Source organism: Alosa alosa, chromosome 18, assembly GCF_017589495.1.
Source record: "Alosa alosa isolate M-15738 ecotype Scorff River chromosome 18, AALO_Geno_1.1, whole genome shotgun sequence".
In the NCBI taxonomy this organism is placed as follows: Eukaryota; Metazoa; Chordata; class Actinopteri; order Clupeiformes; family Clupeidae; genus Alosa; species Alosa alosa.
The window spans coordinates 22,880,149-22,897,175 of record NC_063206.1 but is presented as its reverse complement, the minus strand read 5'-3'; the positions used below and the strand labels follow the sequence as shown (position 1 = coordinate 22,897,175).

General features: G+C 42.1%; 1 protein-coding gene and 1 long non-coding RNA gene across 4 annotated transcripts in view; one reads left to right on the top strand and one right to left on the bottom strand.

The window, feature by feature from the left end:
• rassf4a (Ras association domain family member 4a) overlaps nt 1-13,271 on the top strand; it is a 40,497-nt gene extending 27,226 nt beyond the window's left edge. For 2 of the 3 annotated variants that reach the window (XM_048270213.1, XM_048270214.1), the window contains exons 4-11: nt 7,956-8,095; nt 8,229-8,314; nt 9,233-9,405; nt 9,651-9,752; nt 10,022-10,073; nt 10,474-10,595; nt 11,203-11,300; nt 12,846-13,271. In XM_048270213.1, the coding sequence (XP_048126170.1) occupies nt 7,956-8,095; nt 8,229-8,314; nt 9,233-9,405; nt 9,651-9,752; nt 10,022-10,073; nt 10,474-10,595; nt 11,203-11,300; nt 12,846-12,915 (843 nt within the window). In that variant the 3' untranslated portion in view covers nt 12,916-13,271. The remainder of the gene's footprint in view (nt 1-7,955; nt 8,096-8,228; nt 8,315-9,232; nt 9,406-9,650; nt 9,753-10,021; nt 10,074-10,473; nt 10,596-11,202; nt 11,301-12,845) is intronic. The other variant, XM_048270215.1, reaches the window with a different exon arrangement.
• Nucleotides 3,616-4,983, bottom strand: LOC125311855. Its single transcript, XR_007196537.1, has 2 exons — nt 4,529-4,983; nt 3,616-4,230 (listed from the first exon to the last, which is right to left on the bottom strand). It is a non-coding gene; the product is annotated as an uncharacterized LOC125311855 (long non-coding RNA).
• Nucleotides 13,272-17,027: the final 3,756 nt, after the last annotated feature.

The window sequence follows — 17,027 nt, the reverse complement described above, 5'->3', positions numbered from 1 at the left end:
GATGGATCACATGAGAAAGGCAGGGTTCCCACTCTAAGTCAAATATAACACTTTTTACTTTTTTAGAGTGGGAGATGAATAAATGGGCATTGAATAAACAAAGTTGGGATACTCAAGCAAGCAGAAAAGCTAATAACCAGATAATACACCAATTCTGCATGGAAATATTTGTATTAATGTATTTTGGCAAGTGCATTTTAAACTGCTACAACACAATTTCCTGATATTTCATGAGTTTGCCCCAAAACTTATAAAATTCCCTTACTTTCCATGTCTGGAATAGACTTTCCAAAATTCCATGACCCATGGGAACCCTGGAAAGTGTGAGAAGTGTTTTGTGTGACCTAATCAGATTTCTCCCTTCCCTTGGGGTAGAGGTGACTCACTGTCAGTGTGTGTGTGCATGTGAGTGTGTGTGTGTGTGTGTGTGGCAGGTGGAACAGAGACAGGATCACTTACAATAAACAGGAATACAGTCATATTGCAGCATAGTGAGTTGGACACTGTGGTCCATTAATAAAACTAAATTCATATTTTGTTATTCCCATGGTGTGCCAGGTGCTCGGATGAGGATTTCTTATATGCCCTAGGGCCCGGTGGAATAGCGTTTGTCCTCAGGTGACCTTTAGTCAGAAAGCAGGCTCTGTTCCCGGGCACTCCCAAGACATCTGATGACTCTGAGCAAACAGTCACACTGCCACAAAGAACACAGCGGACATGAACACAAACATTTCCCATATCATCCTTTACCAATAACATTTACATGAATTAAGAACCACATTACAAACATTTAACAAAGCCCTTAGAGAAAAATAACTGCAGTTATAGCCTACTGCATTTTTTTCAAAGTACAGTGCAGTTATACTGTAGTGTTTTGAGGGTACAGTGCAGCACAGTATTCATTTCATGTAAAAAATATTCCATTTCTTCAGTAAAGCGGCACAGTAATATGTAGTGCAATGCAGTTGTTTCATGTCCAAAATATTGCATTTCCTGCATAACAACTGCAATTCCTCCAAATCTGCAGTTTTGATCAGAACTGCACTTGAAGTAGTGCAGTTATTTTCTGTAAGGGAGGACATCGGGTAATCAACATTCACACTTGTTGATGGACTTGACTCCTCTGCCGCTACACTATGATATTTGTTTTGTTGTCTTGTGTAGTAAAATGAGCCACGTTTCTCAAGTTGTTGTGGCGTGGAGAAAGAGCGCTCACAGTTAAGCTAAGTTAACAGTTAACAATATTTAAGTATAAGCAAACAAATTCTCTGTAAACCATCCATGATCTTAGCTATTCTGTTTAAGGCAAACAGCGGGCTACTAACTTATGTAGGCTAATTATAAGGCCCAGCCATAATTGATTTGTCCCATCCGAATCTGAAATCCTGGCACCATGCTCGGCATGCAGCACCCTCTACTGCCAACCTGAGAATACAGCAATCATAGCTCAGCCCTTTGGATTGTCCATTCCCTAATTGGCCAAACCAGAGACGTTCTAATGAGGAGACACAGCACTCAAAAAATCCTCAATAAAAATGCATGGGGTGCTTCCGTGGCAAAAAAGTGAATACATTGTGCCAATCATGTGGTGTGTTGTGAATACATTGTGCCAATCATGTGTTGTGATCTCGCCGCTCGAGCAAGGTTGGTGTCATGAAGCCTTGCACCAGGCGCATTTCTGCTGAAATAGATGCCCGATAAGTGCCCAAAAAGCGTTGCAATATGGCCACTGAGTGAAGGGACTTGCCTAAAAGGACTGGCCAAACTCTCTCTATATATACGGCTCTGGTCAACATGAGTGAACAGCTCCCTCTGCTGTCTGCTTAAGTGCACAGCGACATTGAGTATACTGAGCACACTGAGCACTCTCACTCTATCTGAGCACAGAAGACAGGGGTCTGTTGGTGATGCAGTCAGAACCAAAGATGCTGAAGCAGTTGCTATACTACTCACCTCTGGTTCAGGTTGCCACTATCAAAGACTTTTCAAGCTATTCTTGGATGCTTTTTAATCTTTTTAATTTTATTTTTGGTTAGTGTTACAGTTGTATATGTTCTCTTTGTCTACCACTACTTAGGTGCACTGTTTGTGATGGCCTTGAATAGGAGCACCTGGCCAGGTGATTGATCAGGGGTTAAAAGTCCTTTTAGGCAAGTCCCCCCACTCAGGCCATCTCACAATGCACTTTGGGCAGTTATCGGGCAGCTATTTTCTTATTCAAGTGAATGGGGAGGCATACAGGAAGGGGCGGGATATGTGTAGAGACTACTGGCATATTGGCGTTACACACTAACCCTATGCTAACCCTACCCATTTCTATGGAGGATTCTTGTGCTGTGTTTCATTAGAAAGACTCTCACTCTGAGAGGGACTGGAGACCTGGAAGTAACATGGGCGAGAGTGGAACACGAAGCATGGCATGGCAGCAGTAGCGTTCAACAAGGAACCAAAAACAAGACAGCCTCAGGAGTGACGTCTACCAGCACCTTTTATAGGGCTGGCCAAGCAATTAAGCCCCCTGCTGTATTGTCTGAAAAGCACAGAAAAACAGCAGGAACACAGATACAGCTAGGGACGTAACACTGGTTAAAGGCTCCAGGATCCTGTTGCAGCAAGAAACTTATGGTTTGGGGACTGCTGGCTGGTCTTGTTGCTTCTCAACCTGGGATTTTGTCTTTTTGTCATTTTGAGTAAAGACATTTACATTCTAAAGGTGTTATTAAAGGAGAATTCCGGTGTGATATTGACCTAAAGTATGTTGAAACATGATACCGAGTGTGAACGTATGTCTCATAGCTCATCTCGGCTTGTCCCCTGCACTCCGAAATCTGGCGCTAGTTAGCCGAAGTAACTGGAATCCATGTCAGTCTCTGAATTTTGATGGAGCCTAGTTAGTGGACTCTATTTGTGATGGAGCCTAGTTAGTGTCTGACTTGTTATGGAGCCTAGTTAGTGCCTGATTTGTGATGAAGCCTGGTTAGTGCATGTGTTCGGTCAAAACATCCTATTCATCAAAGTCTATGTTTACTGTAATGTCTGGGCATATTCTTAAAAATGTCACAATGTATTGTAAAAAAAGCAAATACCTATTATTATTGTATATTGTAGTATTGTTATTGTATCCTTAAATTTAAAAATAATTATATTATTTCATTACATGACTCCTGCTGTTTTCAAATATCAGCGAAAGTAGGCTGTTAAATAATGTATTAGCCTACGTATATTGTCGTTTAGTTTAAAGTTTTGTTACAAAATAGTTGATCTCCCATTTATGGGTTGGATCAGAGACATAATTCTATGGCTCCTTGGGGCAACATTGCTGCTTAAATACAATACACCAAACTTCTAGATCTATTTAGAATGGCCATGTGTCTCAGTACGCTACATGGTAAGAGTCCAGAACTCATTAGATTCGGTACTGTAGGGGAGACATAAGTAACACTACCATCCTTACACACATCGTACACAGAGGATGTTGTTAATGATTTGTTTATCATTTTGTTTTTGATCTCATACAAGATCAAAACGTATAAAAGCTCACTATGTATGCTGTAAACAGGACTAATGACCCTAGAACTGGGGTTAGGGGTTGGGTGTAGCAGGAAGCACTCAGAGTAAAGGCTAGACAATGACATCTCTTTTTATTATAAACATTTAGCAACAAGGGATCCCAGTCCACAATAAATAGTGCAGAAAGAAAGTCTATTTTGTGTGTGTGTGTGTGTGTGTGTGTGTGTGTGTGTGTGTGTGTGTGTGTGTACGCATGTGTTTTAAAGCATCCAGAGTGTAGGCATGAAATTGTCTGTGTGACCTGTACGTTGTCCTTGAGTCCGAGGCCGTACATCTGTTTGCGAGTGCCGGTGTGTGAGTGTGTGTGTTTGCACTGTCCTGTGTGTGTTCGCTGGTGTGTGTGCAAACGACCAGTCCAGCGGGTCTTTGCTGCTGTTGTCGTTGTTATTGCTGGGGGCAACAGGAGCATGGCATGGCCGCACTATCCGGCAAGCATGGGGAGCGCAACTCTGATGTCTAGCCCTGGCGTGGGGGTGTGGCCTCTGGCCACGGGGTGACCTGATTGGACCAGGCAGGGCAGAGGTGGGGCGGGCCAGGGCTCTGATGGACGCAGCGTACTCGTCCAGGGATGGAGGGAGGCAGGGGGTGGACACGTCCTCCAAACACTCGGAGATGGTGGGCAGGAGGGGGGCATGCAGTAGAAGCCTCCGCGGTTTCATCCTACAGCACACACAACACACAGATGAGTTAAGTCAGTGCTGAATCCTCACACATATACATAAACAGATGCAGTACAGGTAACCTACGCTGACAGCTAGTGCACACATGTGGACACACAGAGTACAGTTGACTTAGTGTCAGTTGAAGTCAAATGTCAAGTGAAGTAGTGATGTTTGTGTGTTTGTGTACGTGTCAAGTGAAGTAATGTATGTGTGTGTGAGTGACTATACATGTTAAGTAGTGATGCATGTGTGTGTTTGTGTGTATGTGTGAGTGCAAAAGAGAGGGATGAACTCACCTATGGTGGACCAGCGAGTGTGTGTTTGTTGGTTCTGCACAGCTACTGGGTTCAGGTCCAGACGTGTTGTGTGTGTCTGTGTGTTTCTTCAGCTGAGGTTCAGTGGCAGTCCAGCTGTGTCAAGCTGACCAGGGTCCAGGAGCTTCCTGTTTAAAGGTGTGTTGTAAGGAGTCAAGCGCTGTCCAAGAGTGTATTCTCTCTCTGCTCCGCGACTGCTGTAGGTCCAATAATGACCGCGTTTGTCCTCTGAGAGATCTGTGTGTGTGTGTGTGCGTGAGGTCGCTGTCCGAGCTTGAGCGTCGAGTGGGAGTTTGCATGTGTCGCACCGTAGCTCTGCTCTGAGAGGTGAGTGTGGAGCCCTGGAGCCAGTCAGGCTTATATAGAGGAGCGGATGCCTGGAGAAAGCCTTAGCCATAGGCAGAGCCAGCGAGTGTGTGTGTTTGTTTGTGTGTGTGTGTGTGTGTGTGTCTGTGTGTATGTCAAAGCGAGCTAATTATAGATGGGAGCTGACCTTGCCTCTCGCTGCAGGAAATGTGTTTGTGCTGGTCTGAGGGTGTGCAGGAAGTGTGCTTGTGTGTGTGTGCAGGCATGGAAGGGCGGAGGTGTGTGTGAGTGTGGGGTGGAGGGGCTTCCCTCATTGTTGCAGCTGTGCTGCTATGTTTACAATTCACCAACAATAAGGGCCTGGGATCATTGGTCCCACCTATCTACACACACACACACTCACAGAAATATGTGCGAGCGTGCGCGCAGACACACACCACTGGAAAATGTTTGTGTCCGCAGCAATAGAGCAATATAGAAACATTGTGTATGCTGGGTTGCTGTGTTTGCTTTTCTGGTACCTGCTGAGTGTCCTCTCCAGGACCTTCAGAGAGTTTTCCCAAAGCCGCTTATGCCGTCTTTGGTGATATACTTTGGGTTTTTGTCTTGTTGAAATGTAAGCTGTCAAGGACTTTTCACACAAGATCGCACTCACACACACCTGTCTGGCCATCCTACCACAAAGGCCTGACTGGTGGAGTGCTGCACTGATGGTTATCCTTCTGGAAGGCTCTCCCATCTCCAAAAAGGCTTAATGGAGCGCTCAACTGATTGGTGTCCTTCTGGAAGGTTCTCCCATCTCCTCAAAGGCCGAACTGGTGGAGCACTTCTGGAAGGTTCTCCCATCTCCTGAAAGGCCTTACTGATGGAACGTTTCACTAATGGCTATCCTTCTGGAAGGTTCTCCCATCTCCTCAAAGGGGCTCTCTGGAGCTCTGGATAGTGACCATTGGGTCTTTGGTTACCTGCCTGACTAAGGCCCTACTCGTTGTCCCAATCATATAAATAGGGGTGTGCCCTTCCTAATTGTGTCCAATGAATTCAGTAAGACACAGGTCGATGTCAAGTAGTAAACATCTCAAGGGTCATTGATAAGTAAATGTTCAGTGATCCCTAATAAAAAAATAATTATTATAGAAAGCTTACAGTATTTCTATAAATGTTTTTTTAAGCCTCCTGTTGTGTTTGTTTCATGTTACTAGTTTTGTGTCATCGGTCAAAAACTTGTTAGAAATAGTATCACATATATTATCATCTAATGTTTTGATAGACCTTGGTATCAACTTAAGTTCTATTGGATGTTACTAGTTTTGAACTGCCATTTGCTATTTATGACCTGCAGGCCTCATTGCCCCAAGGTCAGAAAGGAGAAGATACTATTGGGATTCCAGTGGGGGCTGGCATAGAAGTAAAGAGGGGTGTTCTAAAGTTAAATAAAACACCCAAATTGTTATAAAAATTATCAAAATTTGTTTTGTGTTCAGATGCCCTGTGTTGACAAAGTCATGGAGCCTCGTGAGCTACTCTTGGTCAGAGTTTACCAGAGTGTCATAATTTAGGGTTTGAACACGTTCAGTCTTTTATTTTAACAAAAATGAACAAAACACTCCACTGCTTTGTCATTGTGGGTGGATTGATAAAAAAATCAATTTTGATATCAGTAATATAACAATCAATATCTATTACTTGTATATTATTGAGAGCAGCCAGTGTACGTGTGTGTGTGTGTGTGTGTGTGTGTGTGTGTGTGTGTGTGTGTGTGTGTGTGTGTCTTGTCTCAACTCCTAGTGCCAGTGTATACATACGTCCTGCTATGGTACCTTGCTCAGCATTTTCTAGTGGTGACCTCACAAACACCCACACTGTTAGGTCACCGTCATATAGGGCCTCACACCCACACCCACACATATGTTCAAATCCCCCACACCCCACACACATACACTAATTAAGGTATGACCCTACAAACACACACACACACACACACACACACAAACACACACACACCATGAACCATGACTTAGCTTTGGATAGCGTTAGGTCAGCAGGAGCAGGCCGCACCCACAGCCAGTGTTCCGGAGATTTCCGGATTCTTGGGCTGCACTGGTAGAGAGACACTGAGAACGCTGCCTCTCAGCACGTACTCATGGAACAAAAAGAGAGTATGTGTGTGTGTGTGTATGTGTGTACGTGTGTCTGTGTGTTTGTATGTGTACGCGCACGTCTGCATGTGTGTATGTGGTATATGTGGGTGTTTATGGGTGGGGGTGTGGGTGTGTAAGTGTATTTAGCAAAACTCTATTGATATTGATGTACTGGTATGTGTTTGTGTGTGTGTGTGTGTGTGTGTGTGTGTGTGTGTGTGTGTGTGTGTGTGTGTGCATGTACGTGAGTGTGTGTGTGTGTATGTATGTGCGTGTGTGCTGCAGGCACGCACGTAGTCATTGGACACAAAGCAGGACAGATGCCAGAAGGAAATGTTCCCCCTGATAAAGATCATTAGTCACGGCCGTGATCATTATTGCATTTTATTAGCTTAATCCCACTGTGATTATTACTACAATTAATTTGGCTAATCTTATTTGATCTCCCACTGTGTTTATTACATTTCTTTATCCAAAGTGAGTATTATTATGGTTTATAGGTTCATTTTAATGTATTATCTATGCTGTTAATTATTATAGTTAATAAAGTTAATCTCTTTAGTCTTTACATTAACTATGGTTTTAGGAAGACCTTTACAGTACCCTCCAGAATTATTGGCACCTCTGGTAAAATTGACTAAAACCATCTTTTGGTGATTTATTGTAATCTCACAAGGAAAACTGAGAAAAAGGAAAATCTCATAAGGCACCCCTAGAAAATCTTATGTACAAAATATAAAAGAGACATTTTCATGCGAGAGACATCTTGTCCAGTATGTTGCTATGATGATATGCTCTGATTGCTGCGTTCCATTCGTGGTCCGTGTTCTCTTTGAGGATTCTAATGCCTGACTCTTCTTTGTCTGCCTGGACAAGAAGAGAACCAGCTGATTGTGTGTGCGTGTTCTGTGTTCTCCATGAGAGTTCTAAATGCCTGATTCTTGTTTGTCCTACTGGGACAGGAAGAGCACCAGCTGATTGTGGAGGGTCTACTCAATATCTGTTGGGGTCTAAAGCGTCCTATCAGGCTACAGATGTATGATGACAACCAGCGATTCCACTACAACCACTCTACAATATGGCCATCTCACCTCTCAAATAGGTGTGTGTGTAGTGAGTTGTGTGTGTGTGTTTGAAAGAGAAAGAGAGTGTGTGTGCATGTGTGGGTGTTTATGTGTGCACCTGTAGTTTACTTGTAGGCCTCTAAGCAGTGGATCTTGTCTGTTCTTTTGTAGGAATGAACATCTGCAGCTCTGCTCCACTACCATACCCTCTCTGGAGTCCAACAACAACATCCCTGACCCCACCACATCAGAGCTTAGTGCGTATTTTTGACTGCCTCATGGGTCTACTTTTGGGCCACTGGCAATTATATCTGTGTGTCAGAGATGTGTGTGTGTGTGTGTGTGTATGGGGCGGGGGTCTGCCTGCCTGTTTCTGTGTGTTTTCACTTTCCAAATCACTGCAGCAACGGGCTTAAAGTGTGTGAAATGTTGCTCAGACATGGCTCTTGTGGGAAAGCTGACTGTACCCACCCGTTGTATTGTTCCCTCAGGAAGCAGCAGACAAAGCCTTTCCAAGCCCATCATGTCTACTGGCAGCCAGTGTCCCACTTGCTTTCAAGTTCGGCACTTAATGTCTATAATGTTCTAGTGAGATACTTCAATAATGTTCCAGTTAGACAATGTTATGCACCTGTGGACATCTATAATGGCCGCCATAATTGTCAACACAGAGGTCACCAAACCTAATGAGATAGAGCCAGGGTTTTCATCCACAGTCGATACTTTCATATAACAAGACACCTCCAAGCCTTGACTAGACACCAACAAAACACCTCCTTCTCACCACACATTGATCTTAAATGTAAAAGTTTAGTCCAGTTTAGTCTAAAGGTTTAGTCCCAAAACCGTTATGTGCTAGCTGTGTCAGATTTTGTGAGTAAGCTACTTAGTCCATAAAAAATAATGGAAGTGCATGCATGGCTAACTGAAGTGAGTACATTCTGTAGCTTATGAGGGATAGCTGAAGGGAGCATGTAACTGATGTTGGAACCTGTGTCCTCCGTAGCCTCTTTAGATACGTAAATAGATAGATAGACAGATAGATATACTTTATTGCCAAACAACATGGTGGTAATTGAAGTGAGAACAAGTAGTGGTTTTGGATGAGGGGTCTTTGATTATTCTTCTGATTATTTAGAGGAGCATAGATAGCTTATGCGCTCTGTCCTCTCTAGCCTCTTTAGATGGGGCGGCTCCAGAGGAAGAGGAGATCCCTCAGCTCCTTAGGACGCAGAGTGACGCCAGCTTCATGTCCATCCAGCGGCGAACACAGCTACGCAGCGCCGGTGACCTGCAACGCATACGCAGACACCGCTTCTCCATCAACGGACACTTCTACAATCACAAGGTCAGCCAGTGGCATGGTAGCAGTGTTAGCCTACAGTTAACTCACTCTGATGGTGGTTTCAGCTAGCAACCCACTGTAGTGCTACCGGCTGACATGAACCATAAGTCCAGAATGCTAAAGTTATTTGCCCACCAACAAGAACATTTAGTCTAACACAGGTTTGACCTTATGATTCTATAGGCTAAGTGATTCTATAGGGTTTTTCAATTGGTCTATGCATTAACTTTCTGGTTTTCACCCTGTAGACCTCGGTGTTCACGCCAGCCTATGGCTCCATCACCAACGTACGCATCAATAGCACCATGACAACACAGCAGGTGCTTAATCTACTTCTCAACAAATTCCGCGTGAGTTCCCATTTCCCACTCACAGTAGTGATTCTGAGATGCAGAAGCGTGTGAGTGTTAGACTGCATGACATTGGTGAAGTGTGTTACAATGATGTTTGTGATTCTGAGTTTGATAAATACCACGTAAACTGAAGATTTACTGTGTGCGCGTTCTGCGGGTTGGCCATGGCGCTGATAACGCTACGTTCGCAATTGTATACATCTGGCCCTGAGTGTGTCGGGCTGCCGTTTGAGTTTCTGAGCTGCCGTGACTGTTCTTCTTGGCAGGTGGAGAACAAGGCAGAGGAATTCGCTCTGTATGTGGTGCACGAGTCAGGTGGTACGTATGGCTGTGTGTGTGTGTGTGCATGAGTCAGGTAGTATGTATGGCTGTGTGGCTTCACCCTACTTTGCTGTGCCCAACCACATGCAACCACTTATCTGTATCATTCAATCTATAGTACCTTGTGGTAAAAAACGTTTCTGTGGTACCTCGTGTCAGGTGGTATGTGTCTCTCCACTGTACCTGAAGTCAGGTGATATGTGTCTCTGTGCTACTTGGTGTCAGGTGGTGTGTGTCTTTAACCTCATCCGATAGTCCTACCTGCTCCACTGTCACACCAAACACATCTGTTCATAGCGGTTTGTAGTCTACACATGAGATTGTATGTGTGTAGAATATATTTGTGTGTGTGTGTATGTGTGTGCATTCATGTGTGTGTGTGTGTGAGCATTCTCAGAGAGGACAAAGTTAAAGGACTCAGAGTTTCCTCTGGTGTTTCGAGTACTCCACGGCCCTTGTGAGAAAATCGCCAAGATATTCATCATGGAAACAGATCTGGGAGAGGAAGTAACGTATGATGTAAGTTTCCCAGCCACACACACCTTAGGGAAAGATTGACACACCAGGACCAACCACACACTCCAGGAATCCCCCATTTGTATGTGTGTGTTTTATTTATATTTAGGTGTTTGAATCTTAGATGTGTGTGAGTGTGCCTGTGTGAATGTAATGTGCACCCATCTGAGTTTGTGTGTGTATGTGTCAGTTCATGTGCGTGTGAATTTGCAGGAATGTTTGAATCCCAGGTGTGTATTTGTGTGCATGTGTGTCTGGGTAAATGTGCACTGATTTGAGTGTGTGTGTGTGTTTGTATCTGTGTGGTTTATGATTATCTCCCCAAACAGAGATAAATTATAAATTGGTGTGTTGTGTTGTCTAATTTTAGCCTTTAGTGGCTAGTTGGCTTTCCTGTGGCCGTGACATAACAATAGAGCCAGTAGTACAGCTGGCTTATTCCTATCTCAGGCAATTCTGTGTGTGTGTTTGTGTGTGTGTGTGTGTGTGTGTGTGTGTGTGCTTATTCCTAGCTAAGGCTATTTTCGCACCAACAATTAATTATGCTGGGGGTCACAGTATTTGTCTTTTGCCTATTACTGCACTGCACTGAGCCTGCTGTTTCTCCTAGGTGGCTCAGTATATCAACTTTGAGCTGCCACTCCTAGACAGCTTTGTCAAAAAACTTAAGGAAGAAGAGGAGAGGGAAATCTCAAAACTCACTAAGAAGTAAGTGTGTGTGTGTGTGTGTGCAGGTAACATAGTGAAAGTTTAAAATGTCCTTTACATCACTTAAAATACAAGCTAAGCAGAGCACAAATCAGTTGACATTTTTAAAATCAGTCAACATATGTGGCTAGAGAGTAAGATTTTCTTAAACAACAATTTTTAGTTGTTAGTCACATGGGTTAGGGGTTTGTTTGAATTTCCATTAGAATAACTCTAGAATATGGGTCAGGAATGTCAAATCAATATAGTATTTAATGCACACATAGGCCTGGCTCTAATACATGGTCAAAAGAAAAATCATGATTGGATGCTCATCTTGGTCTAGTACTGCCATTGTGTAGAATGTAGAACTACATTTCATGAGATTTTTACTATGGGATTTTCAATAGGAATAATACATCCGTTTTAAGTCTTCACCCAAATTCAATCTCGGATACTTTTATCCTCCCTTTGACATACACACACACACACACACACACACAAACAAATATACACCAACTTAAACATACTCTCACACACATATAAACACACACACACACACTAAAAACCCACCGATGAATTCACATTATATTGCATTACATCATGAAACCTGTACAATAGATATCTTACAAGTGACTCAATTTCAACAAATATGTCTCTTAAGTTTTGGGTGTTGTTGTGTGAAAGGGATGATGATACAAAGTTTCAGAAATGTTGATCTGTGATGAACCTATAAAATCCCCAAAAACTAGAAAATACAAATGTGTTAAAACGCAATCATTTCTCATCAAATTTCCCCAAAATCTTTTTTTTAATCACTTGATACTTGAGAGCCTGTGTCACCCGTAAGTGCATGTGATCATAGGAATCTGCATTTCCACTTGTGTTTTTAGGAATAGTGAAAAATAAGTAACACCATGTAACTAACAACTAAATATAGTATGGTAACATAAATGCTTATATCTCAGAAACTACAAGGAATTACATCAAATGCCTGGTACAATTGGACTCGAGAAGTTGAGGTTTTAATATGTGTGGTACTTTAATATGAATCTGATATGTATCATGTCAAATTATTGTTTTTTAGTTGTGTCATGTGTAACCACTTGTCCTAAGAGGTATCACAACAAATATCAAGTTGCTGCCTCTTATAGAACTTAATATGTGGGCCTTTTCCTTAAACAACTATTTTTAGTTGTTAGTCATTAATGGATTAAAGCGTTAATGTGTACATCACCATCACAACCATACCTCCTATCTTCAACAACTAAGCATGTAATGGTAGACAGGAGCAGCATCTGCAGCCTAAACCCAGATGTTTACCCCACACAGGACATCACTATAAATTTAATTTACCTTATATCAGATAAGTGTGTGTCTTGTTATCATTAGTCAGTTTCATTTACTTCTGTTTTTTCACTTGAAATTATCAACATTATTCCAGTTGCAGATCATTTTACACAGTACCTTTTTACCCTAGGAGATTCCTTGAGTTCTTACATGTAATGAATGTCTGTCTTTCCCCCTCCAACACACACACACACACACACACAATTACACACACAGATACAGCGCTCTGAAGGCCACGATCCAGAGACAACTTGAAGATGCTGTTGAGACAGCAGACAACATGTGACACAGAACACACACACTGTCAAGTGTGTGTGTGAAAGTATGAAGAATATTTACCAGGAGATGAGAGAGAAAGAAAGAAAAATGAAAGAAAGAAAGGTCAAAGCCAAGCTCACTATAAGAAACTCAGGACTAACTAATACACACACACACACACAAAAACACAGAGACTTAAACATATCATTCACATATGTACTGCTGATGTGAACAGATACATATCATGTAAGCTAGCAATTTCAGTCTAGAAGCTCCAGCTTAGTACCACCCATTTATAAAGAATGTTACATAAATTCCACTTTTTCAGTCCTTTCTAAATGGTCCTTTCTAAATTTCTTGAAATAAATATATTGATTTATTACATTGACTGGTTCAGATCTTGCTTTACAAATGAAATGTCGGATCCCGAGGCAAGAGCATTTCTAGATTGGTCTGGAATGTTTAGCTGAGCATTGTGGTAGAAGGAGAATACTCCAATGTCCCATTGATTGTTCTGTACATTTATTGTTACAATGTCACAGCCCACCACTACAAACAGCAATGTAGCCAAACGTCAAAATAACAAAGGTCCAATGCAAAGAGGACACAAGCTAGTGTGGTCTTGTGATATGGGCTCTTAAAATAGCCCTGTTGAGTTGATGTCTCCCCTGCATCGAGTACAGAAAGTGTTGACCGGGCTTTTCTGTGCCTCGATGGCGGGTAGCAGGTCATGTGACAAGCTGAGTGAGGCGCTCTTTTCTTGTGGTCCCACGCTACTTTGCTGCAGCGTATTGTTGCCTTTGTTTGCACGTAGAGACACAATCATGGGCCACTTCCTGCGACTGCTGGACGAGGGTCAGATGAGCTTGTGCTGTTGTACTGGTGACCAGCCGCTGAATCCCTTTCCCACGGATACAACCAGGAGCCCGCAGACGAAACTGCCCACTCTCTCTTTTAATGTCTTTTAAATATTCTACTTTATATACTATTTTAACTATTGTTCTTTATGCTTTTATTTACTACCTCAACACATTCACTCTCCTACAGACATCAACCCCCCCTCCCTTACAGGCTACATGAACACACACACGCTCCAATACCTCAATACACACCCTCACATACAACAACAACAACAACAACAATAATAATAATAATAATAAGCCTTATTTGTATAGCACCTTTCATACACAGAATGCAGCTCAAAGTGCTTTACATTTGGAGCATTTAACACAAGAATATAGAAAATAATAATAATAATACATTTTGAGGCTAACACAGCAAATTGTTGCAGTAGTATACAGATTACTGGTAAACTGGCAGCCATAACCCTTAACCCCCTACAAGCACGCCATATGGCAACAGTGGCCAGGGGAAACTCCCATATTCCTGGAAGAAACCTTGAGCAGAACCCGACTTAATAGGGGGAGCCCATCTGCTTCTGGCTAGCTGCAGCTCTAATAACAGCAGTCGAATGTAAAATAATCTGAAAAGTATAGTCTACCAAGATAAAATGAGTTAACTAAAAGCTCTTATATAGAGGTATGTTAAAAGATATTCACTGAACTTTCCTGTTTGATGTACAGAGGCAGGGTGTTTCATAGCTTTGGTGCATAATGGATAAAAGTAGCTTCTCCACTCTTGTGGAGCACTTTGGGTACAATTAAAATATTAGAACTGGTAGATCTTGGAAGTTTCCTTTGCAGTTGATAAGATATTAAACAACACACCTTTAGCTCAACACATTCACGCTCCTACAACACACTTTTACCACAACACACATACCCTCCTATACACAAACACAACTTACTTTACCTCAATATATATTGTACACCCTCCTACATACATCAACAAACTTTTACCTCAACACACAAATTTAAAGACCCATCTATTTTATTTGGTTTTAATGTCCATTTTCAGCATTAAATGTTTATTTGTGCCATTTCTATTTCTTTTCAGCATTATATTAACTGCCATCTTTAACTTTTGCTCTTGGTCTATAGTAGTAGTAGTTTTAGTAACCGTATCTTCTTTTATCTATAATCATATTCAGTTTTATCATTTCATTACTATTATTTATATTTTGTTTTTATTACTGTTTTCATTTTATTTCTGTGAGCACCTTGGGTCAACTGCACTGCATTTAAGTGTGCTATATAAATAAATGTGACTTGACTTGACACACACCCTCCTATACACAAACACACACATGCTATGATACCTCAACACACACACCATTCTACGTACATTGCACCTTTATCGCAAAACTCAAACTAATACATACACTAACAATGCTATTTCCAGCACCACTCACAATAACCATTCTATACCACAGGACAGGCAGGCTTCTATACTAAATCCTCATTTGATTTGACTCACAATAATGTAGGCTATCCCACATTAACACCACCTTCACCTGATATCTGAACTCTGCATCTCTTACTTCATAATGGCTTCAAAGCTCCTAATCACAACAGAAATCATGTAGCCTAGGGTACCCCACAAACACATCTCCCTGCCGGCATGTTCATTCTTTGTGTTGTAGGCCTACATAGACTATTATAAAAGATAATGAATTTTCAAACCTGTACCAAAACACATTTTTATTCAAACATCGAGTCTGCCTCAAAATACAACAGAGAAATCATGAACTCAAAATGTCATTGTGGGGGAAAAAAACAATGACTGCGTAACAGTGCAAATCAGACCTTTCAGAATAATGATAATAGCCTAACGCTAATAACAAGCCTTGCCAAAATTATGGGTCATTAAGTAAGAATACAAAATAATTGTTAGATTAAGTAGATTATGTTAAAACGACATCGGACATTAGGCCGAACTTCCGACGTATTTTTTTGCACACATGACGCGACCAATTAATCACTGCTGGCTCTGCCTGCTGCGCTGCCTGCACATTCAAGATAGATAGATAGATAGATAGATACTTTATTGATCCTCAAGGGGAAATTCAAGGGTCTCAGTAGCATACAGACATAACACACAACATGCACTTACAACAGAAATGGTAAACATTAGTATAGTATAAACATATAACTAAACTCCACTGTACAATAAAGACAGTAGAAGATAAGATAAGAAACTAACAAAACTAAACACTAAATACACTATATATAAGTTAAATTAAGAAAGTCCAATGTGCTTGAGGGTGATCAAGCATAAGACGCTGTAGTGACAGGGCCAGGACTGGTGAGGGTGCTAAAGGGAGTGAGTGTCATGGTGAAGGTGCAAACAGTAGTCCAACCATAGTCCTTAGTTGTGTGTGCCTGGCAAGGTGCTCAAGAGAGTGAGTGTCATGGTGAAGGTGCAAAAAGTAGTCCAACATTAGTCCAACAGTGCAACAGTAAGGTCTAGAGACCAGCATAAATAATATAGACAAATAGGGGGAGTAAAGTGTAATGTAGACAAGGTAAAATAAAAACTATTTCAGTGCAAGAACAGGTTGAGGTAGCAGTAAAACAGTAGAGAAAACATTAGGCTGTGTACAATAGTAGAACAGTAGTAAAACAGTAGTAAGCAGTAGTGGGCAGTCAGTACTCAAAAAACATGGACATGGAGAGGGTGGAGAGGCAGACAGACTAAGCAGAGAAGTCTATCTCTCCTCTTCCCTTTAGTGAGGCATTGTACAGTTCAATGGCCCTAGGAACAAATGACTTCCTCAGCCTTTCAGTTGTGCATGGCAGTGAGCTGAAGTCTCCAGCTGATCAAGCTCTTTTGGTTTTGATAGTGCTGTAGAGCAGATGACATTCATTGTCCAAGATGTTGATCAGTTTGTTTAGGGTCCTCTTTGTCAGATATTGAAGTGATGCACTCCAGTTCAGCTCCCACTACAGACCCAGCCTTCCTTACCAGCCTGTCAAGTCGCCCAGCATCCTTCTTCTTTGTGCTTCCTCCCCAGCATACCACTGCATAGAAGAGGGCGCCGGGCCACAACAGACTGATAGAACATCCTGAGGAGCTTGCTGCACACATTGAAGGACCGCGAGCCTCCTCAGGAAGTACAGCCTGCTCTGTCCTTTCTTGTAGAGTGCATCAGTGTTGGCTGACCAGTCCAGTTTATTGTCCAGGTGGAGACCCAGATACTTGTAGGTGCACCACCTCCACATTGACCCCATCAATGGAGAC